Raw genomic sequence first — 23,116 nt, 5'->3', positions numbered from 1 at the left:
TCATTGCATCGGTGATGCTACCTAGCCATCTCATCCTCTGCCGTCCCCTTCTCCTTTTGCCTTCAATCTTTCCCAGCATTAGGGTCTTTTCCAGGGAGTTTTCTCTTCGCATTAGGTGGCCAAAATATTTAAGCTTCAGCTTCAGTATCTGTCCTTCCAATGAGCAGTCAGGATTGATTTCCTTTAGGATTAACTGATTTGACCTCCTTGCAGTCCAGGGGACTCGTAAGAGTCTTCTCAAGCACCACAGTTCAAAAGCATCGATTCTTCAGCGCTCAGCCTTCCTTATAGTCCAGCTCTCACAGCCATACGGTGCTACTGGGAAAACCATAGCTTTGATTATACGGACCTTAGGGCTTGAAATAAAACCAGACAAAACCCACTCACAAATGCCAGTTTGGACATACGACAATGGGAGATAAACAAGACACAACAATCCAGAATTCATACTCTCTGGAGAGAAGCTCTGAATGGCTCCGATAGTGACATGAAATACAAAAGATGGCAAGATATGAAACATGCAGTCCAGGAACTTGTGGTGAATCCTGATAATGTCCACTTTTTTAAAAAGCAATTTTTTAAAAAGCAAACTATATGGGGAAAGGCAATAAAACAGAGCAAATGCACCAAACCAAAACAACTGACATTCATTTTTGTTTAAAATAAAACATTGGGCAAAATATTGAGAACGGGAAAGGGCGGAACGGCTTATCTCTGTGCTACAGGCTCATAATTTGCGTGCAGAAGTTCCCAGGTGCAGTGCCCAGCAGCAGTTAAAGGATTCTGGGTAGCAGGGCTGCGAGAGCTACTGCCCATCAAAGGACACAGTCCCTGACTAAGATGGACTTACTTGGCCACCTGCTTACTAGGGTGGCCAATTGAGCATCGACAAAAAAAGAGGAAACATCACACAAAAAGAGGAGACATGAAATGTGCATGTGCTAATTCATATGTATAGATTCAAATGTAAAAATAATGATTTTAATTTAAACCAAAAGACAGTACGTCAAGCCATAGTGGGGTGTGGCCACATGACCTGTGTGATTGCTTTTCAGTCTGCTGTCCAGCTGCTGCAACTGTGGATGGGCAACTTCAAGGCCCATGCCTGGTTTCCTTTCTTAAGGTTATCTTTAAACCAGACTTGGACTGGACAGACTCTCAAATAGAGGATGCTTTCAAATAAAGGACTGTCCTCAGTAAAGTAGGACACATGGCCACCCTACTTTATACCAGTGCTTGGCAGCAGGCCAGCTCTACCATTAGGCAGAGTTAGGTGGCTGCCTTGGGCAGCAGTTGCAGAGACGCAGCAGTGGAGGACACTTTCCCATCATCATTGTTGAAGTAAGACTGAGCTGCCACTGTGGGTTGCGTTTGTACATGGAATGGGGACCCCTGGTACCATCCATGCCATGAGCTTTACTCCTTGGTGGATTATGGTTAGAAGATGAACAGTTCTCGGGAAGTGGAAAAGAAGGTAAATGTTTGTATTTTTCTTCATTTATATTATTTCATTTAAAATATATTCCTCTTTCCTTACAAGGTGCACCCAGACCCAAGGGGTTTTTGCTTCGGGGAACTTTGCTGGCTTGATAAGGTGTACAACTGGAGATACCCCATGGCTGGTTTCAAAGATTTATATACCATTCTAATTTAGCAGAGCTTCCAGGGCAGTTTTCAAAAGATAAGAGAAGAAAGATAAAACACATATGGTTTGATCCACACGTAAGTAGACACATTAGTCGTGTCTAGCTGACCCCATTGATTTCAATAGGTCTATACTAAGCGTGATGAAATCTGTATCCAACCCAGTATGTCATTTTTTTTTAAAGATGAAAATGCCCCGTAGTGAGTAGATTAAAAGATGAATTGTCATAAGCTGAGTACAGAGATTCTAGGAGAAGCAAAAAGGATTCCATATCATTTTTTTGAAAGCTCTTTCAACTGGAAATGTCAGAGATCGATTGTAGAATTTCATATTATCATCATTTCTGTACCACCCAATAGCCAAAGCTCTCTGGGAGGTTCACAGAAATTACAAACTATAAAATACAAGATAATAAAAACACAGTATAAAATTTTTAACATAAAAAATTAATAACAATTTAAACAGCGAAACAATTTCATATATTCACAGCTTCAACTTTACCTCCTCTTCTGTTGATCAGAACTCAGTTCACAGGAGATCAATCTGTTAAATCCAATACAGTATCCCTTTTTGGACAGTTTCCAGAGAAAAAGACTTTTGTGTGAGGATCGAGGCCTATACAACTAATTTGGCATTTGGTGATTTTATTATTTTATATTATTTATTGATTTAATATTATTTTGTACCAGCCTTCCCCAACCAGGCGCCCTCCAGATGTGTTGGACTACAACTCCCATCATTTCCAGCCAGCATGGTCAAGGGCCATGCTGGCTGAGAATGAGGGGAGTTGCAATCCAACACGCCTGGAGGGCATCAGATTGGGGAAGGCTGTTTTACACTGTGTTACATAATCTCTTGTGCCCAGTACAGAAATAAAACAGAATGGAACATGCAGTGGATATGAAAGCAATCCTTTTGAAAAAAATTCCAGGACATGCATATTTTCTTTTTTCATATTTACTTTTGTCAATGGTGAAACAGGTTTTACTATGCTATTTCACCATTAAGAAAAGAGAGAGAGAAAATAGGAAATCAGTGATGAAATCCTTCTTATACTTGCAGAAAAAAACCTTACATTGGGATGGACAAACCTATCAGTTTTCCTTTCTTCCATATTCAATTTTTTTCTAAAAAATTCTCAAGTTCTTTCCATCATGTTTATGAAAAAATAATCACATTTTGGTAAACCGGACAGAATTCTGGACGGACAAATCGAGAATGGATAAATCCATTAGTTTCGGTTTCTCCCACATCTGTTTTTTTTTTTTTTTTAAATCTTCAGTTCTTCCTATCCCATTCACAAAGAATCATGAAAATTTAGGTAAGTTCTTGCAGAAAAACCAACCCTAATCTCTAGCTGACATTGTGGCGATTTAGAGAAGCTATTCAGGGGGCAAATCGAAGGCTATTCATCACTAATTCATCCATAACAATGCAATAAAATGGAGTGAACCTTCTGTAGGGGACTCCATATAAGAATGGCCCATTGGCACGGGGCACAATTGGGAGTAAGTAGCGGGTTAGCAGGAAGAGACGAAAAAGCAACAATTAAACTGACGCAGTAGATCAGTGACAGGGGATAATGGGAGTTGTACCAGGTTGGGGAAGGGCTGTTTGCCAGAGGTCAACTTAGGAAGCAATCCTATGCATGTTTAGAGAGAAATAAGTCCTACAACTCCCAGCAAACTACACAGCTCTCAAGTCTGGTTTATATGGCAATCAGGCCTCATGGAATCATTTTCTGGCCCAAACATTATACCAAATGGGAGCCATAACATAGTGACTAAGGGCAACAGTCCTATGCATATTTAGACTGAAAAGTAGTCCTATAACTCCCAGCTGGCTGGGTCACGCTGGGAGTCGTAGAGAGTTTTTCTGTGTGAACGTGCATAGGATTGCACCGTTAACAAAGAATTCTAGGAACTCTGTCAACCCAGTATTTATTTGTTTATTTATTTATTTATACTACTTTTATACTGCTTAATATCTTAAAATCTTCAAACGGTTCCAATAAAGATAAAACACAGTATAAAAACAACGTAAAAACAGCGTAAAAACAAGAAAAAGAATACCTAAAAACATTAGAATAAGGCAATCATAAAACGGAGCAGTGTCCTAATCTGTTACAAATCAGGGGAAGCCTGTTCAAGCTTGTTCTTGTCCTAAGCATGTTTAAACAGAAAAAAGTCCTACAATTCCCAGCATTCCCCAGCCAGCATGGCTGGCTGGGGAATGCTGGGATTTGTGGGACTTTTTTGTTTAAACATGCACAGGATTGCATCCTTACGCTGCAACACACTCTCTAGAGCAGTCTACAAACCCCATCAACTCCAGCTGGCACAGTCACTGGCTATGCTGGTGGGGGGTGATGGGTTCTGTAGTCCAACACATCTCAAAGCACTAGAAAGCAAGTACTTGCTTCCAAATGAGCATGCCGAAGGTTGCACCATTAGCATGGTTCTGTTCTCAAAACTTGCAGAATCTAACGAGCATTTATTTGTTTGTTTGTGATATTTATATACCACTAAATATAATAAAATCCCTAAGCCGTTAGCTGTGATGCTGGGGCTACATCCCTCTGAAAGAGGCCCCATCCCCCAGGATGCTGAAGCAGTTGAAGCAGTGCAGCTCAATGGGGACCATTTCCTTCCTGCTTCCCTGCCACACAGTTGTCATCCTCTGTTTCCATGACAACAAGACAGTAGGATGCCTGTGCAACCACCTGCCTCTGCAACAGGCGACAGCTACAGTGAGATTTCACTGGAAGAAAAGGGGAGGTGGGACGGGGGGCTTGGACATGTAGCCATGGAGGACTGCTAGGAGAAGGCAGTTTTGTACATCAAGGATCCTGAACTTCTGCTGAAGGGAGTTACACATTTTCAGCTGTTGGATCTCCCCTGCCAGACCAAATCGAAATACCACTCTTTTTAATTAAAAAAAGAAAACTGGAGACAACTCTTCATCCCGATTCTCCAATTCCTCTGTGAAATTCTCACTGCAGAGTCAAACTCCGCAACGTGAAGTGTCAGGACTATGTCCTCACTAGGGCTGGCCCATGACGCTTTGCTCACCCGGCCCTAGCATTAGGCAGAGTGAGGCATCCGCCGCAGGCAGCAGCAACTCAAGGGGCATCCCCCCGGAACCCCTTTACATTCCCCTCTGTTGGAGGACAGGACCGTGTGCGCCACAGCCTGCCTTGCACCCCAAAACTAGCCTGCTGCCCTCGGGTGTGGTGGAAGACACTGTCCATCTCCAGCAGTGCAGCTCCAGGATTTGGGGGGCCCGTAAACAAGACACCTTCAATGGGCCCCCTCCCTCAGTGAGTCGGCCTTCTCACTGCCATTGTCACCACCTGCTCTTGCTCTTCATCCCGATTCTCCAATTCCTCTGTGAAATTCTCAGTGCAGAGTCAAACTCCGCAACGTGAAGTGTCAGGACTATGTCCTCACCAGGGCTGGCCCATGACGTTTTGCTCACCCGGCCCTAGCATTAGGCAGAGTGAGGCATCTGCCGCAGGCAGCAGCTGCTCAAGGGGCATCCCCCCGGAACCCCTTTACATTCCCCTCTGTTGGAGGACAGGACCGTGTGCGCCACAGCCTGCCTTGCACCCCAAAACTAGCCTGCTGCCCTCGGGTGTGGTGGAAGACACTGTCCATCTCCAGCAGTGCAGCTCCAGGATTTGGGGGGCCCGTAAACAAGACACCTTCAATGGGCCCCCTCCCTCAGCGACTCTGCCTTCTCACTGCCATTGTCACCACCTGCTCTTGCTCCTCATCCTCTTTCTCATCCTCTTTCTCATCATTGCTTGGCAGGTGGAGCGTCAGTGAGTAAGTCGGCCATGACGGCTGCTGCTGCTGCTGCTCCTTCTCACCACCACCGTTTTCCGGGCCAGACCGAGAGGCAGGGGAACAACCAGGCCACAATGGGGAAGAGGCAGACCAAGTCCGGTGGGCTCGTGTCAGTGGGTCCCTGCTGCTGTGTGGGCCCTTGGCAGGTGCCCAACCATGTCTGCCTTTGATGCCGGCCCTGATCGCCAATGTTGAAGTAAAATTCAACCGACAGTCCAGTTAGCTTCTGCACTTGAAATAGGAGGAGGCGCCATCTTGTTCTTTGCCTCAGACAGCAAAACGTACTGGGCCAGCACTGCCTGAGGCAAAGGGCAAGATGGAGCATGCCCACCCCACGTTCCACACAGAAGCTGAGTGGTCTAGAAGTTGAACCTTACTTCAATATGGGCGACAGGACAGCCTCTGCCACCGCACCCAAGGGCAGGCTAGTTTAGGGGCCACAGAGCAGGCCAGATGCCTCAGGCTGCCTAATGACAGGGCTGGCCCTCGCTGAGGTGGTCAATCTGTGCTTGGGCTGTGCCACTTCAGACTGACATGGCTGAACGGTTCTCCCTACCAAAACAATAAAACAAATCTCTCCCCAAAGAAAAAAGATGCAAGGGACAAAGTTTCAACATTGTCACATCGCTAGTGTTAAAGTCACATTCAGGTGCTGGTTAGGTTGGCTTCTGTACATGGAAGTGGGAGGGCGCCATCTTGTCCTCCACCTCAGACAGCAATATGTCTTGGACCACCCTGTGTCTTTGCAAACATTTTTCTTTTCTCTCAGTTTTAATGGTATTTTACTTTTTTGCTGTTTTATTGCTGGCTGCTAAATGTTTGTGATTCAATATGTCTGTTGTTTTAAAATGTTGTTAGCTGCTTCCAGAGTCTTAGCCTGGGAGGAGGGATAAAAATATTTTAAGTACATCTATGTATAGGTAATACGCAGCAAGCTAAACTTGGACCATGGAGACCTGTGTTCTAATCCCCAGTTAGCCATAAAGTTATAATCTCTCCACCTACCCTACCTCACAGGTTTGTTGTGAGGAAAGATGGGGAGATCATGTATGTATGGCATGTTCATCTCTAGGAGGAAGGGTGGAATTAAAACGCAGTTCTTTGTATTGCTGAATATGGAACCTTGTACATGTGAGGCTCAAACAATATGTGACGTTAATGATGGGAATATATCTGTGCCATGTGTCGTGTAATTATGTGCTCCTTCTGTTTGTGCACATAAAACATGGGATGTTTCAGTCACACTTGCAGTTCTGTTCATATTCTGTGCCTGTCATGGATGTCATGTGGAACATCCGTATGAAGCGGTTCTGGCTCCACTTTTTGTGTGGGGAGGGCCTGAGCCAAGATTCCCTGAGTGGGCCCCTCCTTGAGTGGGCCTGCCTCCTTCTTGGAGGTACCCTTGTCCACTCACTTTCCCTCTGCTGCTGGACCCAGTCCACATAACCGCCCCAGAGGGAGCACTCAAGACAAGTGGAGGATGATGTTCCACCTCCTAAGAACATAAGAACAGACCAAAGTCCTCTGTGGTCCAGCATTTTGTTTGCACAGTGGCCAACCAGATGCCCCTAATGGGAAGCCCACAAGCAGGACATGAGTGCAACAGCATCCTCCCACTGGTGTTCCCAACAACTGGCATGCAGAGGCATTTTGCCCCCGACACTGGAGGTAACTCCGCACTCTTGTCACTGCTTACATGCTCAGAGGGGGCAGGTGAACAGTTAGCGACAGCGTGGAGGAACAGCAGCAGGTCTAGGGGGCTCCGGTGGGTTGGCAGTGGCCCCCCAGAGGGGTGTAGGCCTCGGCAGGCGCCCAGCAAAGCCGACTCCTGATGCTGCCCCTGGCGTGAATTTAACTAGACCCAAATGTTACCCTGTGTAAATGCCCTGCTTCCGTTTGTGTCAAGTCAGCTCTGTTCCTCGATAACAACAAGGACGTGTTTCTGTGCTTCTCCAGATATTCCGCATAAAACCGCTCTGTTTGACTGGAACTCCAGAAAGCGAGGAATCCAGGGGATTCAAAGTTGGTGCCAAAGTTTGCTGATGCAATTCTAGAGGGACCGTGGAGGATGCGTGGGTGGGATCAGCACTACCCCTCGATAGAGTGTGCGCTGCGAAGCTATTGGGAAGAGAGCCATTTCGGGGGAAAGTGTTTGTGTGGTAGGGGCGGGGTGTGTGTGTGCAAAGGAAGACTTGTGGATCATGGCTGCAATGTCAGCAAGAAGGAAAGATGAACTTAGATGGGCTTCCTTCCTCTCCCCTGAAATTCCCAGCGGTGCTGATAACTTTGCTGCCAGGGTTGTATGTTTTTGTCTCCACAAGTTCCTTCCTTCCTTCCTGCTAGAACTAGAAGCAGAAGGCCTCTTTCTGAGCAATGGGGAATCCAAGCAGAAGCAAACTCTTGGCTGTTACTGAGTTTGCTGCAGAGGGATCGTTTGACCTCTATGCGTTTCAGCAGCGCAGTCCCCTGCTTCCTCCCCTGCTAGAAGTCAGCTGATACAACCTCACTGATTCATGGAACCAACTTAAACTGCACTTTGGTTCCATCCTAGAGCCCTTTCCACAATTAGCTGGAAGCAGAATTAAAACAGAGTTTCTGTATAAGCATTGACTATAGTGCTGTATTATCCAGCAGTGTCCCATTTCCCCCTGTGGTCCAGATCCTCCTATAACATGTGCTCACAAGGAAGTCCAATTTTGCAAAGGTATCTAGCATTGTTAATAACGAGTTTCCTCCTTGTAAGTTGAGGCCATTTTATTTCTTCCTGGGTGGGGGATCAGGGATGAGTAACCTCAGAATTGCCCCTTAAGTGGCTTTCCTGAATTGCCCCAATGTCAGTTTCTGTTCCTGTGAGCAAGGGGCGGGCAACAAAATTCAAGTGGGGGGCCAAATGACCCCCACCCCACCCAGCCCTTCTCTGGACAAATGTTGTCAGGAGTGTGTAGCCATGCTTTCTGATATAATTTGGTCCCTGGCTGACACACCAAGTAGATGATCCACCTGGCATGTTGGCCAGGAACAGTCTTCACTGCTCGTGGGTGGGGGGTTCTACAGTTGGGGAAGACTGGTGCTCAGGAAGACCACCCTGACTGATGCAACAGATGGATGACCCATCCGGCATGTCAGCCTGGGGTCTTTGCCTGCACCGCACTTTCTCCCATTGGGGAGAGGACACAGGACACATGAAGCTCAGCCTACTGGGTGCCCAGTGCTTGCAGGAGCTCCTGTAAGTGCCAGACGAGTGTTTGGCTGGCTTTGCTCCTGCTTCTTGTTCTTCTCATGGGGAACCGAGAGACAGGAGTGAAATGCCCTCATCCAGGAGGCGTTGCTTGGGAGAGAACTAGGCAGGGACCACAGAGGGAACCCAGGTGGCCAGCCTGTATGGGCTGGATTAGGTCACCCATGATGTGCATGGGCATGTGTGTGTGAGAGAGCTTTAGGCCGCAAGTCTCTGCATGGCTACTCAGAGGTAAGTCCTGTTGAGTTCAATGGGACTTCTTCCCAGCTAAGTGTGCCTGGGATTGCAACTGTAATGAGTGATTTCTGCTCATTGTCCCCATTTTTTAAAATTCTGAAATAGCACTGTTTATTATTTTTTTTAAAAAAAGAAAGGGAGCAAAAAATTAGAATGAGAGGAAATCAGTAATTAAAGGAGGAAGCTTTTAATTCAGCTCGATACATTTGCCAAACAGAGATTCTCCTGCACAGTTGCATCCAGCTTCTTGCTGCTGTATTCAAGGATCTCTAGACTGGAGTTACCAGACTAACCTTGGCATTGAACAAGGAATGGAAGAGGACATCTGTGATGCCCTCCCTCAAACCACACGCAGGGAGCCTTCATTGGCCAGACTGTCTCCATGTTCTCTGGGGGGAGGCAATCTGGACTTCAGTGGGCCCCTTCTTGCATTGATCAAGCTTATTTGGAGGGCTGGATGATACCATTTTAATTTCCCCAAATGCCCAAAACACCCATTGTAGTTACTTTGGACATTTTGGGAGACTTGCAGACCCAGCTGTCCAGTGTGGAGGGGCCAGGGGGCCAGTGTAAGTGTTGGTGGGCCCTAGTAGGGCCCTGACAACTGCCCTAGGATGCCAGGTGCTGGCGACAGACCTGTTCGTTGACATAAAGCAGCCTTCCCCAACCTGGTGCCCTCTACAGGTATCAGACTACAATTCCCAGAATAGCCAGGTTGCAGAAGGCTAACATAAAGCACCACTTTTTTCTAATGCTTCCTTCTTCCCAGATCAAATGGGGATGGTTAAGCAGTGGAGATACAGTCAGTGTTACAAACCCAACATGAATTTGTGGTGCTTCTTTATCAGGGGTCATCCAACCCACCCAGGTCTTGTCTGCTAGGTGAGGAAAACTCCCACACTCCTGAAGAACTTCACTCCTGTGCCCGTCGGGAGTAGGGCAATTTCTCCATTTGAGAACTCCTGTTATTCTGTCTAGTTTACTTACTGGCTATTCCTCCCAAGTGCTAGAAGGCTCATCTTATCCTTTCATACTCAAACAAGTGCACCCACTCTCTCCCTGCAGCAATGCCACATAGGTTTTTGATCCTTTTCCTTTAAAAAAAAATATTTGAAGGCATTTGCCTCTCCAGAGTGACCTCCTAAGATTATAGGAGGCTCTTTACACTACGAATTTAAACTGGTTTAACAATAACTCCCTCTTTCCACCAGACTATAGTTCTGTAGTGCTGCGTAACAACAAGGAAGCTGGGGTACCACTGGAAGCTTCCCTCCCGGGGCAAAAAGCAAATGTGCTCCCCTTGAGTTGTATAGGGACTATGGTGGGGACAAAGGGTTAAAACCCTTCTTGCTGTGGTTCTGATCCAATTCATCTCTCAGCCACTCAAGAACTGATGACGTGAGGGACATCACGTCTAATTTTGACCCTTAGCCAAAGAGCCCTTGGAGAAGGTCAAAAGGAAGGCAGCTGCCATTCATCACGACTTGGAATGGAAGAACCAGAGATGCTTAAACTCCCTGAGATTCTCTGAAGCCCACTTTGAAGCTTGTTTCACCTTGCCTCTGTTTTCGCTTGCAACCTGTTTTTCTTGTCATTTGAATGGGGAAAGTGTGCATTTTGAAGGGGAAAAGTGCATTTCCGTGTGCATTTTTCAAAGGTGTACACTTTCCCCCCATGGGGAGATGTGCAAATGTATATATATTTTTTAAAATTCACATTTTAAAATGTGCATCTAAAAAAAGCACAGATTTTTCGAATGCAAACAAAAGTTGGGGAATGAGCAAGCTTTTCCCAAAAAAATGTGCTTGCATTTGGGGCTTTGAACAGGGCAAGTACTGATGATTTACGAACTGAAATGAAATTATCGTACATCCCTAATCAGGACTCGTCTTGTTTCTTTCCAGGGACTTTCTGCCCCGTGGATCTGGCATTGTTACCAGGCGTCCCTTGGTCCTGCAACTGGTTAACGCCACCACAGGTATGTGGGCTGTTTTCTCCCCCAGTTCATCTCAATATAATTCAAATTTGTATTCAAATGTGTATTTGAATATACATTTTCATTCTGATTCGCATAAGTGTCCATATACATGGGGCATTATCATTCAGTAGATGTGGGAGATCTTACACAGAGAAAAGTTATTGCAAAAGCAGAAGCCACAAAGCAGGGGTAGGAAGACAGGGCAGAGGTAAGAGAAGCAGAGGCAGGAATTAATCCTGACCACCAACAGGGAAGAAATGGTAGATGAAGTAAAACTGGCAGGAGCCTTAGGGGAAAGTGACCGTGTCATCTTGGAATTTGATGTGAAATTTGATGTGAGGGCTGTGAAAACTGAGCTTAGTCAGACACATAGGGTAGTATCCAGTGTTAGTCCTTCCTGTAATAAACCTATTGAAATGAATGTCACAACTAACGAAAGTTTCATTCATTTCAATTAATCTACTCTATATAGGTCTATCATTGGATACTACCCATGCCTTGGACTTTAGGAAAGCCAATTTCAAAAAGCTCAGAGAAAAGTTGGGTGGGGAAACCATGAACAGAAATCCTGAAGGAAAAAAGAGCTCAAGAAGGATGGGAGATTCTGAAAACTGAAATACTGAAGGCATAGTCACATGAGAAGGAAAAATGGGTGACATCTAAAGAAGCCTGGGGGGCTGCATAGGGAGCTCTCCAATGAGCTGAGACTCAAAAGGGTCATGTATAGGAGATGGAAGGAGGGGCATATTACCAAGGAGTCATACAATGGAGTTGCCTCAATCTTTAAGGATGGTGTCAGGAAGGTGAAGGCCCAGAATGAGCTGAAGCTGGCAGGATGCTAAAAACAACAAAAAAGGGCTTCTTTTGCTATGTTAGGAGCAGGAAGACAATCAAGGAAGGGGCAGGTCCTCTGCTTAGGAAAGATGGAGAATTGTTAACAGGGGACGGAGCGAACTACTCAGCTCCTATTTTGCCTCAGTCTTCTCCCACAAGCCTTTGACAAGAAGAATAAATGATACAGAGAGAGATTTGCAGCCCAGAATAAGTAAGGACACGGTTAGCTATTTTAAATGAGTTTGAGTCTCAAGGGGCAGATGAATTACATCCCCGGGTGCTGAAGGAGCTTGCAGACATTATTTCAGAGCTGTTGCCTGTAATCTTTGAGAACTCCTGGAGAGCAAGAGAGGTACCAAAAGACTGGAGAGGGGGAAATGTTGTCCTCATCTTTCAAGAAGGAGGAAAAGGTAGATCCAGGAACCTACAGGCCAATCAGCCTGACGTCAATAATGGGCAAAATTCTCGAACAGATGATTAAATGGTTAATCTGTGAGCACCTAAAACATAATGCATTGATTACTAAGATCAACATGGGTTTGTCAGGAATAAGTCATGCCAGATGAACCTTGTCTGCTTTTTTGGGAGAGTTACTAGTTTGGTGGATCATGGGAATGCTGTGGACATAGTATATCTTGATTTCAGCAAAGCATTTGACAAGGTTTCCCATGACATCCTTGTTGACAAGATGGTAAAATGTGGGTTGGACAATACTGTAATTGGGTGGACCCCCAGCTGGTTGAGCAACCATACTCAATAAGTGCTAATTAATGGCTCAGCATCCTCCTGGAGGGAGGTCTCGAGTGGAGTGCTGCAGGGCTCTGTCCTAGGCCCTGTGCTGTTCAAGATTTTAATAAATTATTTGGATGAGCGTGTAGAGGGATTGCTTCTCAAATTTGCACATGACACAAACCTCAGAAGGATAGCCAATACCAGGGGCATTGCTAGGTTCTTAAAAGATCCGGGGCACAGGCCCATAACACCCATTTGCGCATATATATATATATATATATATATATACATACACATACATACATACATACATACATATATATATATATACACACACACACACACACACACACATATACATACATACATACATATATATGAGTCTAAGCGCACCTCTAATATATATATGTGTGTGCGTGTGGTGTGCTTGTGTGTGTGTATAGATTACATACATACATACATAAGAAGTGTGCACTGACCCCCCCCCCCCACTTCAACTCAGACCCCAATTTAGCATTTTGGAAAACATCCCGCTTCTGTTCTGGCCAATTTGTAGTCAGACCATTTCAGCTCAGCATCAAACCTGAGTCAAGGCTTGGAAAAATGAGTCTTTATGCTTCCTGTTGACTACCATTGGAAATTAAAAAAAAACCCTGTAACGTTTTCTCTTGGTCAGAACTGGATGATCATTTCAGGCATAGTAGCCCCCTAGAAGGGGATTACACTGCCCAGTGTCAGAAAAATAGGTGCAGGGTTTATATTTTGATTTTCTTTTAAAGGGAACTGTCAATAACATTTTTATTTCTTGGAAGAATTGGATAGACATTTCAGGATTCATTGCCCCATCAGAGGAGATCATGTCTCCAAATTTCAGAATGATAGTCACAGGGGCTTTTGTGCAAGGGTGGCCTTGACATTTTGAGGTCTCCAAAAGAGGACTTACTACTCTCCTTATTTCCCTTGTGGACCATTGTTCTTAAAATTACAGACAACCTAGAGGTGTCCCCAAGTAAGAGACCGGCAAAGTTTCAGAAGGATACATGCAGCAGTTCATGTGGAAGGGGAGCTCTCCAATTTTGGGGAGGGAGTGATTTTCACTCCCTTCACTCCTTCCCCAATAGTTTTTTGGGTAAATTTGTGTGAAAATGCACAGATTATAAGTGTCTCCCAGGCAAGAAACCTGCAGAGTTTCTGAAGGATATACATGCATGCAAATTTAGAATGACTAGAATTTATTTACATTTCACCAATATAAGCAGCAGGGGAACAAGGGTGGGAAGGTGCTATTGCACTCACGTCCTGCTTGTGGGTTTCCTGTGGGCTACTGTGGCTCTTGTGTGAACAGAATGCTGGACTAGATGGACCTTGGTCTGATGCAGCATGGCTCTTCTTATGTTCTTAAATATAGAGTAGCTCTGAGCATATACAGAATGCTTTTCTTTCACCACTGAGCACTTACATTCTCCCCCTACCAATTCAGTTCCCTTCTATGCAACCATTCCTCCTCATCCTACCATCCTCCAGCAACTCTTCATAAAAACAGATCTCGTTTTGTGCAACTCTCCTCTACCTCCTCCTTGTTATGCGCAAGCTCTCATTGTATCTTCCTCCCCATAACTTCATTTGTGCCAAAACTTCACCAGGTTTCAGCCAATGAGTCTGTTTTCAAAACTAGGGCTCATTTATGGAGAAACTCTGAGCATGTACTAAGTGCCTTTCCCTCACCACTGAAGTTGTTGTTGTTCAGTCGTGTCCGACTCTTCATGACCCCATGGACCATAGCATGCCAGGCCTTCCTGTCCTCCGCTCTCTCCCAGAGCGTGCTCAAGTTCATATTCATTGCATCGGTGATGCTATCTAGCCATCTCATCCTCTGCCGTCCCCTTCTCCTTTTGCCTTCAGTCTTTCCCAGCATCAGGGTCTTTTCCAGGGAGTTTTCTCTTTGCATTAGGTAGCCAAAATATTTGAGCTTCAGCTTCAGTATCTGTCCTTCCAATGAGCAGTCAGGGTTGATTTCCTTTAGGATGGACTGATTTGACCTCCTTGCAGTCCAGGGGACTCGTAAGAGTCTTCTCCAGCACCACAGTTGGAAAGCATCAATTCTTCGGCGCTCAGCCTTCCTTATAGTCCAGCTCTCACAGCCATACGTTGCTACTGGGAAAACCATAGCTTTGATTATACGAACCTTTGTCGGCAAGGTGATGTCTCTGCTTCTTACTATGCTGTCTAGGTTGGCCATAGCTTTCCTCCCAAGGAGCAAGCGTCTTTTAATGTCATGACTACAGTCACCGTCTGCAGTGATCTTGGAGCCCAAGAAAATAAAATCTGTCACTGCTTCCATTTCTTCCCCTTCTGTATGCCAGGAAGTGATGGGGCCAGATGCCATGATTTTAGTTTTTTTAATGTTGAGTTTCAAACTAGCTTTTGCAGTCTCCACTTTTACCCTCAACAAGAGGCTCTTTAGATCCTCTTCACTTTCTGCCATTAGGGTGGTATTGTCTGCGTATCTGAGGTTGTTGATAATTCTCCCGGCAATCTTAATTCCGACCTGTGATTCATCCAACCCGGCGTTTCTCATGATGTACTCTGCATATAAATTAAATAAGCAGGGTAACAATATGCAGCCTTGTCGTACTCCTTTCCCAATTTTGAACCAATCGGTTGTTCCATGTCCAGTTCTTACTGTTGCTTCTTGACCCTCATACAGGTTTCTCAGGAGACAGGTAAGGTGGTCTGGTACTCCCATCTCTTTAAGAATTTGCCACAGTTTGTTGTGATCCACACAATCAAAGGCTTTAGCGTAGTCAGTGAAGCAAAAATATACTTTTTCTGGAATTCTCTTGCTTTCTCCATGATCCAGCGAATGTTGGCAATTTGATCTCTAGTTCCTCTGCCTCTTCGAAACCCCGCTTGTACTTCCGGTAGTTCTCGGTTCGCATATTGCTGAAGCCCAGCTTGTAGGATTTTGAGCATAACCTTGCTGGCATGTGAAATGAGTGCAATTGTACGGTAGTTTGAACACTCTTTGGCATTGCCCTTCTTTGGAATTGGAATGTAAACTGACCTTTTCCAGTCTTGTGGCCATTGCTGAGTGTTCCAAATTTGTTGGCATATTGAGTGCAGCACTTTAACAGCATCACCTTTTAGGATTTTAAATAGCTCAGCTGGAATACTGTCATCTCCGCTAGCTTTGTTGTTACTAATGCTTCCTAAGGCCTACTTGACTTCACTCTCTAGGATGTCCGGCTCAAGTTCAGTGACCACACTGTCATGGCTATCAGGGACATTAAGATCTTTCCTGTATAGTTCTTCTGTGTATTCTTTCCACCTCTTCTTAATCTCATCTGTTTCTGTTAGGTTCCTGCCTTCTTTGTCCTTTATCATGCCCATCTTTGCACAAAACGTTCTCTTGATATCTCCGATTTTCTTGAAGAGATCTCTAGTCTTTCCTATTCTGTTGTTTTCTTCAATTTCTTTGCAACTGTTAATTTAAGAAGGCCTTCTTGTCTCTCCTTGCTATTCTCTGGAACACTGCATTCAGTTGGGTATATCTTCCCCTTTCTCCCTTGCTTTTCGCTTCCCTTCTTTCCTCAGCTACTTGTAAAGCCTCATCAGACAGCCACTTTGCTTTCTTGCATTTCTTTTTCTTTGGGATGGATTTAGTTGCTGCCTCCTGATCATTGTACGGACCACTGTCCATAGTTCCTCAGGCACTCTGTCTATCAGGTCTAATCCCTTATTCATCACCTCCACTGTATATTCATAAGGGATATGATTTAGGTCATACCTGAATGGTTTAGTGGTTTTCCCTACGTTCTTCAATTTAAGCTGAAATTTTGCAATAAGCAGCTCATGATCTGAGCCACAGTCAGCTCCAGGTCTTGTTTTTACTGACTGTATAGAGCTTCTCCATCTTTGGCTGCAAAGGACATAATCAATCTGATTTCGATATTGACCATCTGGTGATGTCCATGTGTAGAGTCGCTTCTTGTGCTATTGGAAAAGAGTGTTTGCTATGATCAGCGTGTTCTCTTGGCAGAACTCTATTAGCCTTTGTCCTGCTTCATTTTGTACACCAAGGCCATGCTTGCCTGTTATCCCGGTGATTTCCTGACTTCCTATTTTAGCATTCCAATCCCCTATGCTGAAGAGGACATCTTTTTTTGGTGTTAGTTCTAGAAGGTGTTGTAGGTCTTCATAGAACCGATCAACCTCAGCTTCTTCGGCCTCAGTGGTTGGGGCATACACTTGAATTCCTGTGATGTTGAATGGTTTGCCTTGGATTCGTACTGAGATTATTCTATCGTTTTTGACATTGTACCCCACTACTGCTTTTCCCACCCTTTTGTTGACTATGAGTGCTACTCCATTTCTTCTCAGGGATTCTTGCCCACAATAGTAGATATGATGGTCACCTGAATTAAATTCGCCCATGCTTGTCCATTTTAGTTCACCGATTCCCAAGGTATTGATGTTCAATCTTGCCATCTCATGTTTGACCACCTCCAGCTTACCTTGATTCATTGATCTGACATTCCAGGTTCCTAAACAATATTGTTCTTTACAGCATCGGACTTCCTTTTCACCACCAGACACATCCACAGCTGAGTGTCCTTTCGGCTTTGGCCCAGCCGCTTCACTCTTTCTGGCACTACTTGGAAATTCCCTCTGCTCTTCCCCAGTAGTATATTGGACACCTTCCAACCTGAGGGGCTCATCTTCCGGCGTCCTATCTTTTAGCCTTGTGATGCGTTCCATGGGGTTTTCTTGGCAAGAATACTGGAGTGGGTTGCCATTTCCTTCCCCAGTGGACCACATTTTGTCAGAAGTCTCCACCATGACCTGTCCGTCTTGGGTGACCCTGCACGGCATAGCTTATGGCTTCACTGAATTACACAAGCCCCTTTGCCACAACAAGGCCGTAATCCATGAGGGGGGCACTGAAGTTAGAGTTCATGCAAAATGAAAAAAATACAAATGACAAAACATGCATAGGACTGAGCTGAAAGGGTAGTCAATTCATTAGATGGAATTGGGTAGGCACTGTATTAAGCCTGCAATACCATATTCACAACTCAGGACTTATTTCCGAGTAAACATGCAGAACATCAACATGCAAACCTCCCTGCAAAAGTAACTCATGCTGGAATCCTGTGCACACTTTCCTGAGGGTAAGCCTCATTAAACATAATGGGACTTCTCAGTAGGCATACATAGGATTGTATAAATGAGCAGTATTTATCTTCCCTCCACTTAAGAAAACAAACCCAAAACTCCTATTTTTATTAAAGCTTTCTGTTCACAGGAACATAGAAAGCTGCCTTATACTGAGTCAGACCCTGGGTCCATCTAGTGCAGTATTGTTGACACTGACTGGCAGCAGCGGCTCTCCAGAGTTTCAGGCAGGATTCTTTCCTAGCCCTACCTGGAGATGCTGGGGATTGAACCTGGGACCTCTACCTCTACCACTGAGCTACAACCTTTCCTACTGCTGGATAATGGCAACTGACAAACAAAACAGCCCCAGATTTGTTTCTCTGCAACCATGTGAACCCACTTTTCTCAAAGACTTGAATGAGAAGGAGAAAAACCAACTCTGATCTGTTTGTATAAAGTCAGATACAGTTCAGAACTTCTCTTGCATACCGAAGAGAATTCTCTTTAAGAATTCCTCAAGATATGCTTCATGGAACGAGAATTGCCGAATGTACAACCTGGGTTTAGAAAAGGCAGAAGAACTAGAGACCAAGTTGCCAATATCAGCTGGATAATGGAGAAAGCCAGGGAGTTTCAGAAAAACATCTATTTCTGTTTTATTGACTATTCTAAAGCCTTTGACTGTGTGGATCAAAACAAATTGTGGCAAGTTCTTGGTGGTATGGGGATACCAAGTCATCTTGTCTGCCTCCTGAGGAATCTGTGTAACGACCAAATAGCAATGGTAAGAACAGACCACGGAACAACGGACTGGTTTAGGATTGCGAAAGGAGTACGGCAGGGTTGTATACTCTCACCCTACCTATTCAACCTGTACGCAGAACACATCATGCGACGTGCTGGGCTTGATGAAGCCAAGGCTGGAGTTAAAATCGCTGGAAGAAACGTTAACAATCTCAGATATGCAGATGATACCACTTTGATGGCTGAAAGCGAGGAGGAGCTGAGGAACCTCATGACGAAGGTGAAAGAAGAAAGTGCAAAAGCTGGGTTGCAGTTAAACCTCAAAAAAACCAAGATTATGGCAACCAGCTTGATAGATAACTGGCAAATAGAGGGAGAAACCGTGGAGGCAGTGACAGACTTTGTCTTTCTAGGCGCAAGGATTACTGCAGACGCTGACTGCAGCCAGGAAATCAGAAGTTGTTTACTTCTTGGGAGGAGAGCCATGACAAATCTTGATAAAATAGTTAAGAGCAGAGACATCACACTGACAGCAAAGGTCCGCATAGTTAAAGCAATGGTATTCCCCATAGTAACTTATGGCTGGGAGAGCTGGACCATAAGGAAGGCTAAGCGAAGGAAGATAGATGCTTTTGAACTGTGGTGCTGGAGGAAAACTCTGAGAGTGGCTTGGACTGCAAGAAGATCAAACCAGTCCATACTCGAAATAAAGCCAGACTGTTCACTTGAGGGAAGGATATTAAAGGCAAAACTGAAGTACTTTGGCCACATCATGAGAAGACAAGATACCCTGGAGAAGATGCTGATGCTAGGGAAAGTGGAAGGCAAAAGGAAGAGGGGCCGACCAAGGGCAAGGTGGATGGATGATATCCTGAAGGTGACAAGCTTGACCTTGGAGGAGCTGGGGGTGGCGACAGCCAACAGGAAGCTCTGGCGTGGGCTGGTCCATGAAGTCACGAAGAGTCGGAAGTGACTGACCGAAAAAACAACAACAAATGCTCTGGGTGGAATAAAGAAGAGAAAGAAAGAACAGGATGGGGGAGGGAAGAAGAAAAGAAGAATGGTGATTGGAAATGTGGGGGGGGGTAGAGAGAATTCCCTAAGTCAAGTTGTTCCTTTCAGAGAGGCAGTACTTCAGAGGAATTTAGGAGGCTGTGCAGGATTTGCAAGGATTGCACGTACTTCAATTAACTTTATGAGTTGAGGTGGCTGAAGGGATTTTCTAGCTTTTTTTAAACTGTAGAACCTGTTTAAAAGCATTAGCAGTTCCTCAATCATGATGTCACATAGTCCTGACCCTCCTTTTGAAATAATTTGAGTCCTACAGCTATTTCGGAGAAATTAAAGTGGAGGAGGAGAAAGAAGTTTGTGGAGGCTGATTGGATCCTTTGCTGTACTGAAGCTACTAAACTTCTGCAGAAGGCAAAGATTCCAGTTTGGGGCAGTAAAATCAAATGCTGTGTGAAATACCAGTATTTCACATGGAGCGCTTTCTTCCCTTCCTTCTCCCTCTTCAAAATTTCGTTGCAAGCAAGCTCCCAACAGTGGGCATGTAAGAGTAGAAATAAAAGTAGAGGGAGAGAGGTTTTTTGCACCTCAAAAAAACACAACAGAACTACACCAGAAATTAGGGATAGTGACCTCCTAACGGTCACCTTAAACACCTTCTAATTAGCATCTCTAATCCCCTGGGTGACTTGGCAGTTTTTACTTATTGTTTTAGTCTTTGAGAAAAGGAAACTTTACACATGGCTAGTAGGGATGTACGAAAGTCACTTACCTTTTCGCAGGGGTGCTTCGCGGTGGGGGGGAGGCGCTTCGCTTCTCCCCCCGAAGTTCAGACGAGGGGGGGAGGCGTCCCACCTCGCCCGGCTGAAATTCAGGCCGGGGGGGGCGCCCCGCCTCGCTCGGCCGAAATTCAGGCCGGGGAGAAGCGCCCCGTCTCCCCGGCCGCGAAACAAAGTGTAAAAAAAAAACCAAAACCCCGTGATAGGCTACGTAACGATTAACGTAGCCTATCACGGCTAGATTTCCAAAGTCAGCCGTTATAGGCTACGTAAATCGTTACGTAGCCTATCACGGCTGACTTTGGAAATCTAGCCATGATAGGCTACGTTAATCGTTACGTAGCCTATCACGGGTTTTTTTTTTTTTTTTTCCACTTTATAACGGCGGCGGCGGCAGCCGGTCGGAAGACCGGCTGCTGCTCCCACCCCCGACGAAAGGCTGACGAACCGCCGCCGGGCTCGCCGCCGGGAGGGACATTCGCCAAAGGTAAGTCCCATCCCGGGGGGGGGGGAGAATTTCACCGCCGATTTCGGGGGGCTGAATGCGTTGGCACTTGGCCCCCCGAAGATTCGAGGAGAAATTCTCCGCCATCCCTAATGGCTAGCACAAAAGCCACTGGACCTAACTGTCTGAAATTTGGCAGGTTCAGTCAGCTCCATAGGGGCTGCCAGATTACCAAATTCCATGCATGTATGTGGAAGCACAAAAAATATATATAGCTCTTAGATTTAACATATTTTCTTGAAAATAGCAAATTGTACCTGTGACTAGCACAAAAGCCACTTGACCTAACTGCCTGAAATTGGGCAGGTTCAATCAGCTCCATGGGGGCTACCAGGTCTCCAAATTTCATGTATTTATCATACAAAATAATTTTTTTTTAATAAAAATGTTATGGCCGTTAATGTTTTCCAATGCAAGCCAATGGGAAAATGTAAAAAAAATGGCAATTAGGACAGCGCAAAAGATCCGGGTCCCGTGCCCAGGTGGGCCTGCTTCTAACAACGCCCCTGGCCAATACCATAGAACAGGGGTCCCCAATCCCTGGGCTGCGGACCAGTACTGTATTTTTCCACAGACCGGGGGGGGGGATGGGACCGGGCTGCAGTGGGGGTGTGGGAATCCCCCCCTTACCTTGGGTCCATGGGGGAGGTGATCCGTCCCTCCCCCCTGCCCCGGAATCCTCGCCAGCCCCGGCCGAGTCCATGGAGCTGCCGGCTGGCTCCAGCCCTGTTCTTTGCAGTAATAGCCTATTACTGCAAAGAACAGGGAAGTAAATGGCGTCCGCTATGCTGATGCCATTTGAGTCCCAGTGGCCAGAAGCCCTCCCCTGGCCGGAGCCAGCTGGCAGCTCCGCCACGAGTCCAGGGCCGGTAAGGATTCCGGGGGGTGAGGGACGGATCGCCCCCCTCGAGGACCCAAGGTAAGGAGGGGTTCCCACACCCCTACTGCAGCCCGGTCCCATCCCCCCCCTGGTCTGTGGAAAAAGTTTCTTCCACGGACCAGTCCCTGGTCCCAAAAAGGTTGGGGACTGCTGCCATAGGAGACAGGATCAAAATTCAGAAGGTTCTAGACAGGCTGGAACACTGGGCCAAATTTTTCAAGATGAGATTCAACAGAGATAAATGTGAAATCTTGCATTTAGGTAAAAAATAAATAAATCAAAGACTGAAGTTTAGGATGGGGGAGACCTGACTTGTGAAAAGGACTTGTGAAAAGGACCTGGGTGTACATGTGAAAAGGACCTGGGTACCTTAAGTGGATCACAAGCTGAATATGAGCCAGCAATGTAATGCAGCAGCTAAGAAAGCTAATGCAATCTTGGGCTGCATTAACAGAAGCATAGTGTCCAGATCACAGGGAGTAATGGTTCCACTCCATTTTGCATCTGGAGTACTGTGTCCATTGTGGAAAAACACCTGAAAATAAAATGCCCGTCTCTTTAAAAAACCAGCATACTTGGCACAATGGCCCAGTTTGCCCATTACATAGCAACCTACCTGTCACATTTCAAGTACTCTTCATACACCCAGGCTGGAATTACCTCCTGATGGCTTCTGCTGGAAACACTCCAGTTTTCACCTTTTGCTTCCACCTTCCTGGGTGTCATGACTCCCAGCCCATGCATCTTCTAGTGTACAGCAGAGGATCATGATAAGGACAAGGCACAGGTGACTTCTTCGGGGATAGGACAATCAGTGGTTATTCAGGGCCCTCCTAGTCAGAGGACACAGGCCTGCCATCCTCCTCTGGCTCAGAGGATGAGCCCATCCCTGGCAGAACCTCCCTTTCCCCAGGCTTGCAGAAGTCTCAAGCTACAAAATCAAGCCTTTAATAATCCAGTCAGCTACTCCAGGAGGGATAGAGCTGGCCATACCTACCTAAGGCATCAGTTGGCTTTCATTTCCTGCTGAGACAACATCCTCCTATTGTCCTAGTAGGAGAGACTTCTGGCCAGCAGGGCCCATGTGGTGCTATTGAAGGTCCTTCTTTCTTCCTGCCTTGATCTTGCTTTCCTTGTGAGCCTCAAGGGACCACAGAATGGGACACTGGGTTGTTGAAAGGTGCCATTGTCCCATCTCCCCAAGCTGGGGTGGAATTCTAAGTCAAGAAGTTGATATGCTAACCTTCACTGACCTTGTGCTTTCCAGATGTGTTGGACTGCAAAGACCATGCTGGCTAGGAATTATGGGGGTTGCAGTTCAATACATCTGAAGGGCACCCGGTTGGGGAAGGGTGGTATAGGCCCATACAGATGATATGCTATAACATTTTTCTCTTGCTATTAAACTACTTGCTTGCCTACTCTTCATCAGAGTGAACAAACTACCAGTTCAGAAATTTAATCCCAACACCTTAAATTGAATCCGAACACAAAAATTTAATCCTAACCCATCCCTGCAGGCCACCCACTA

At 45.7% G+C, this 23,116-nt stretch overlaps 1 protein-coding gene across 2 annotated transcripts in view; it reads left to right on the top strand.

The window, feature by feature from the left end:
* Nucleotides 1-23,116, top strand: part of DNM1 (dynamin 1) — a 170,312-nt gene that overhangs the window by 33,646 nt on the left and 113,550 nt on the right. For both annotated transcript variants that reach the window (XM_084820709.1, XM_084820708.1), the window contains exon 2: nt 10,873-10,946. In XM_084820709.1, the coding sequence (XP_084676835.1) occupies nt 10,873-10,946 (74 nt within the window). The remainder of the gene's footprint in view (nt 1-10,872; nt 10,947-23,116) is intronic.

The sequence above is a fragment of the Heloderma suspectum genome, chromosome 14 (genome assembly GCF_057233095.1).
Source record: "Heloderma suspectum isolate Gila_16-S chromosome 14, 16-S_ref, whole genome shotgun sequence".
In the NCBI taxonomy this organism is placed as follows: domain Eukaryota; kingdom Metazoa; phylum Chordata; class Lepidosauria; order Squamata; family Helodermatidae; genus Heloderma; species Heloderma suspectum.
The sequence above is the reverse complement of the archived record's forward strand: the minus strand, read 5'-3'. Positions and strand labels throughout refer to the sequence as shown.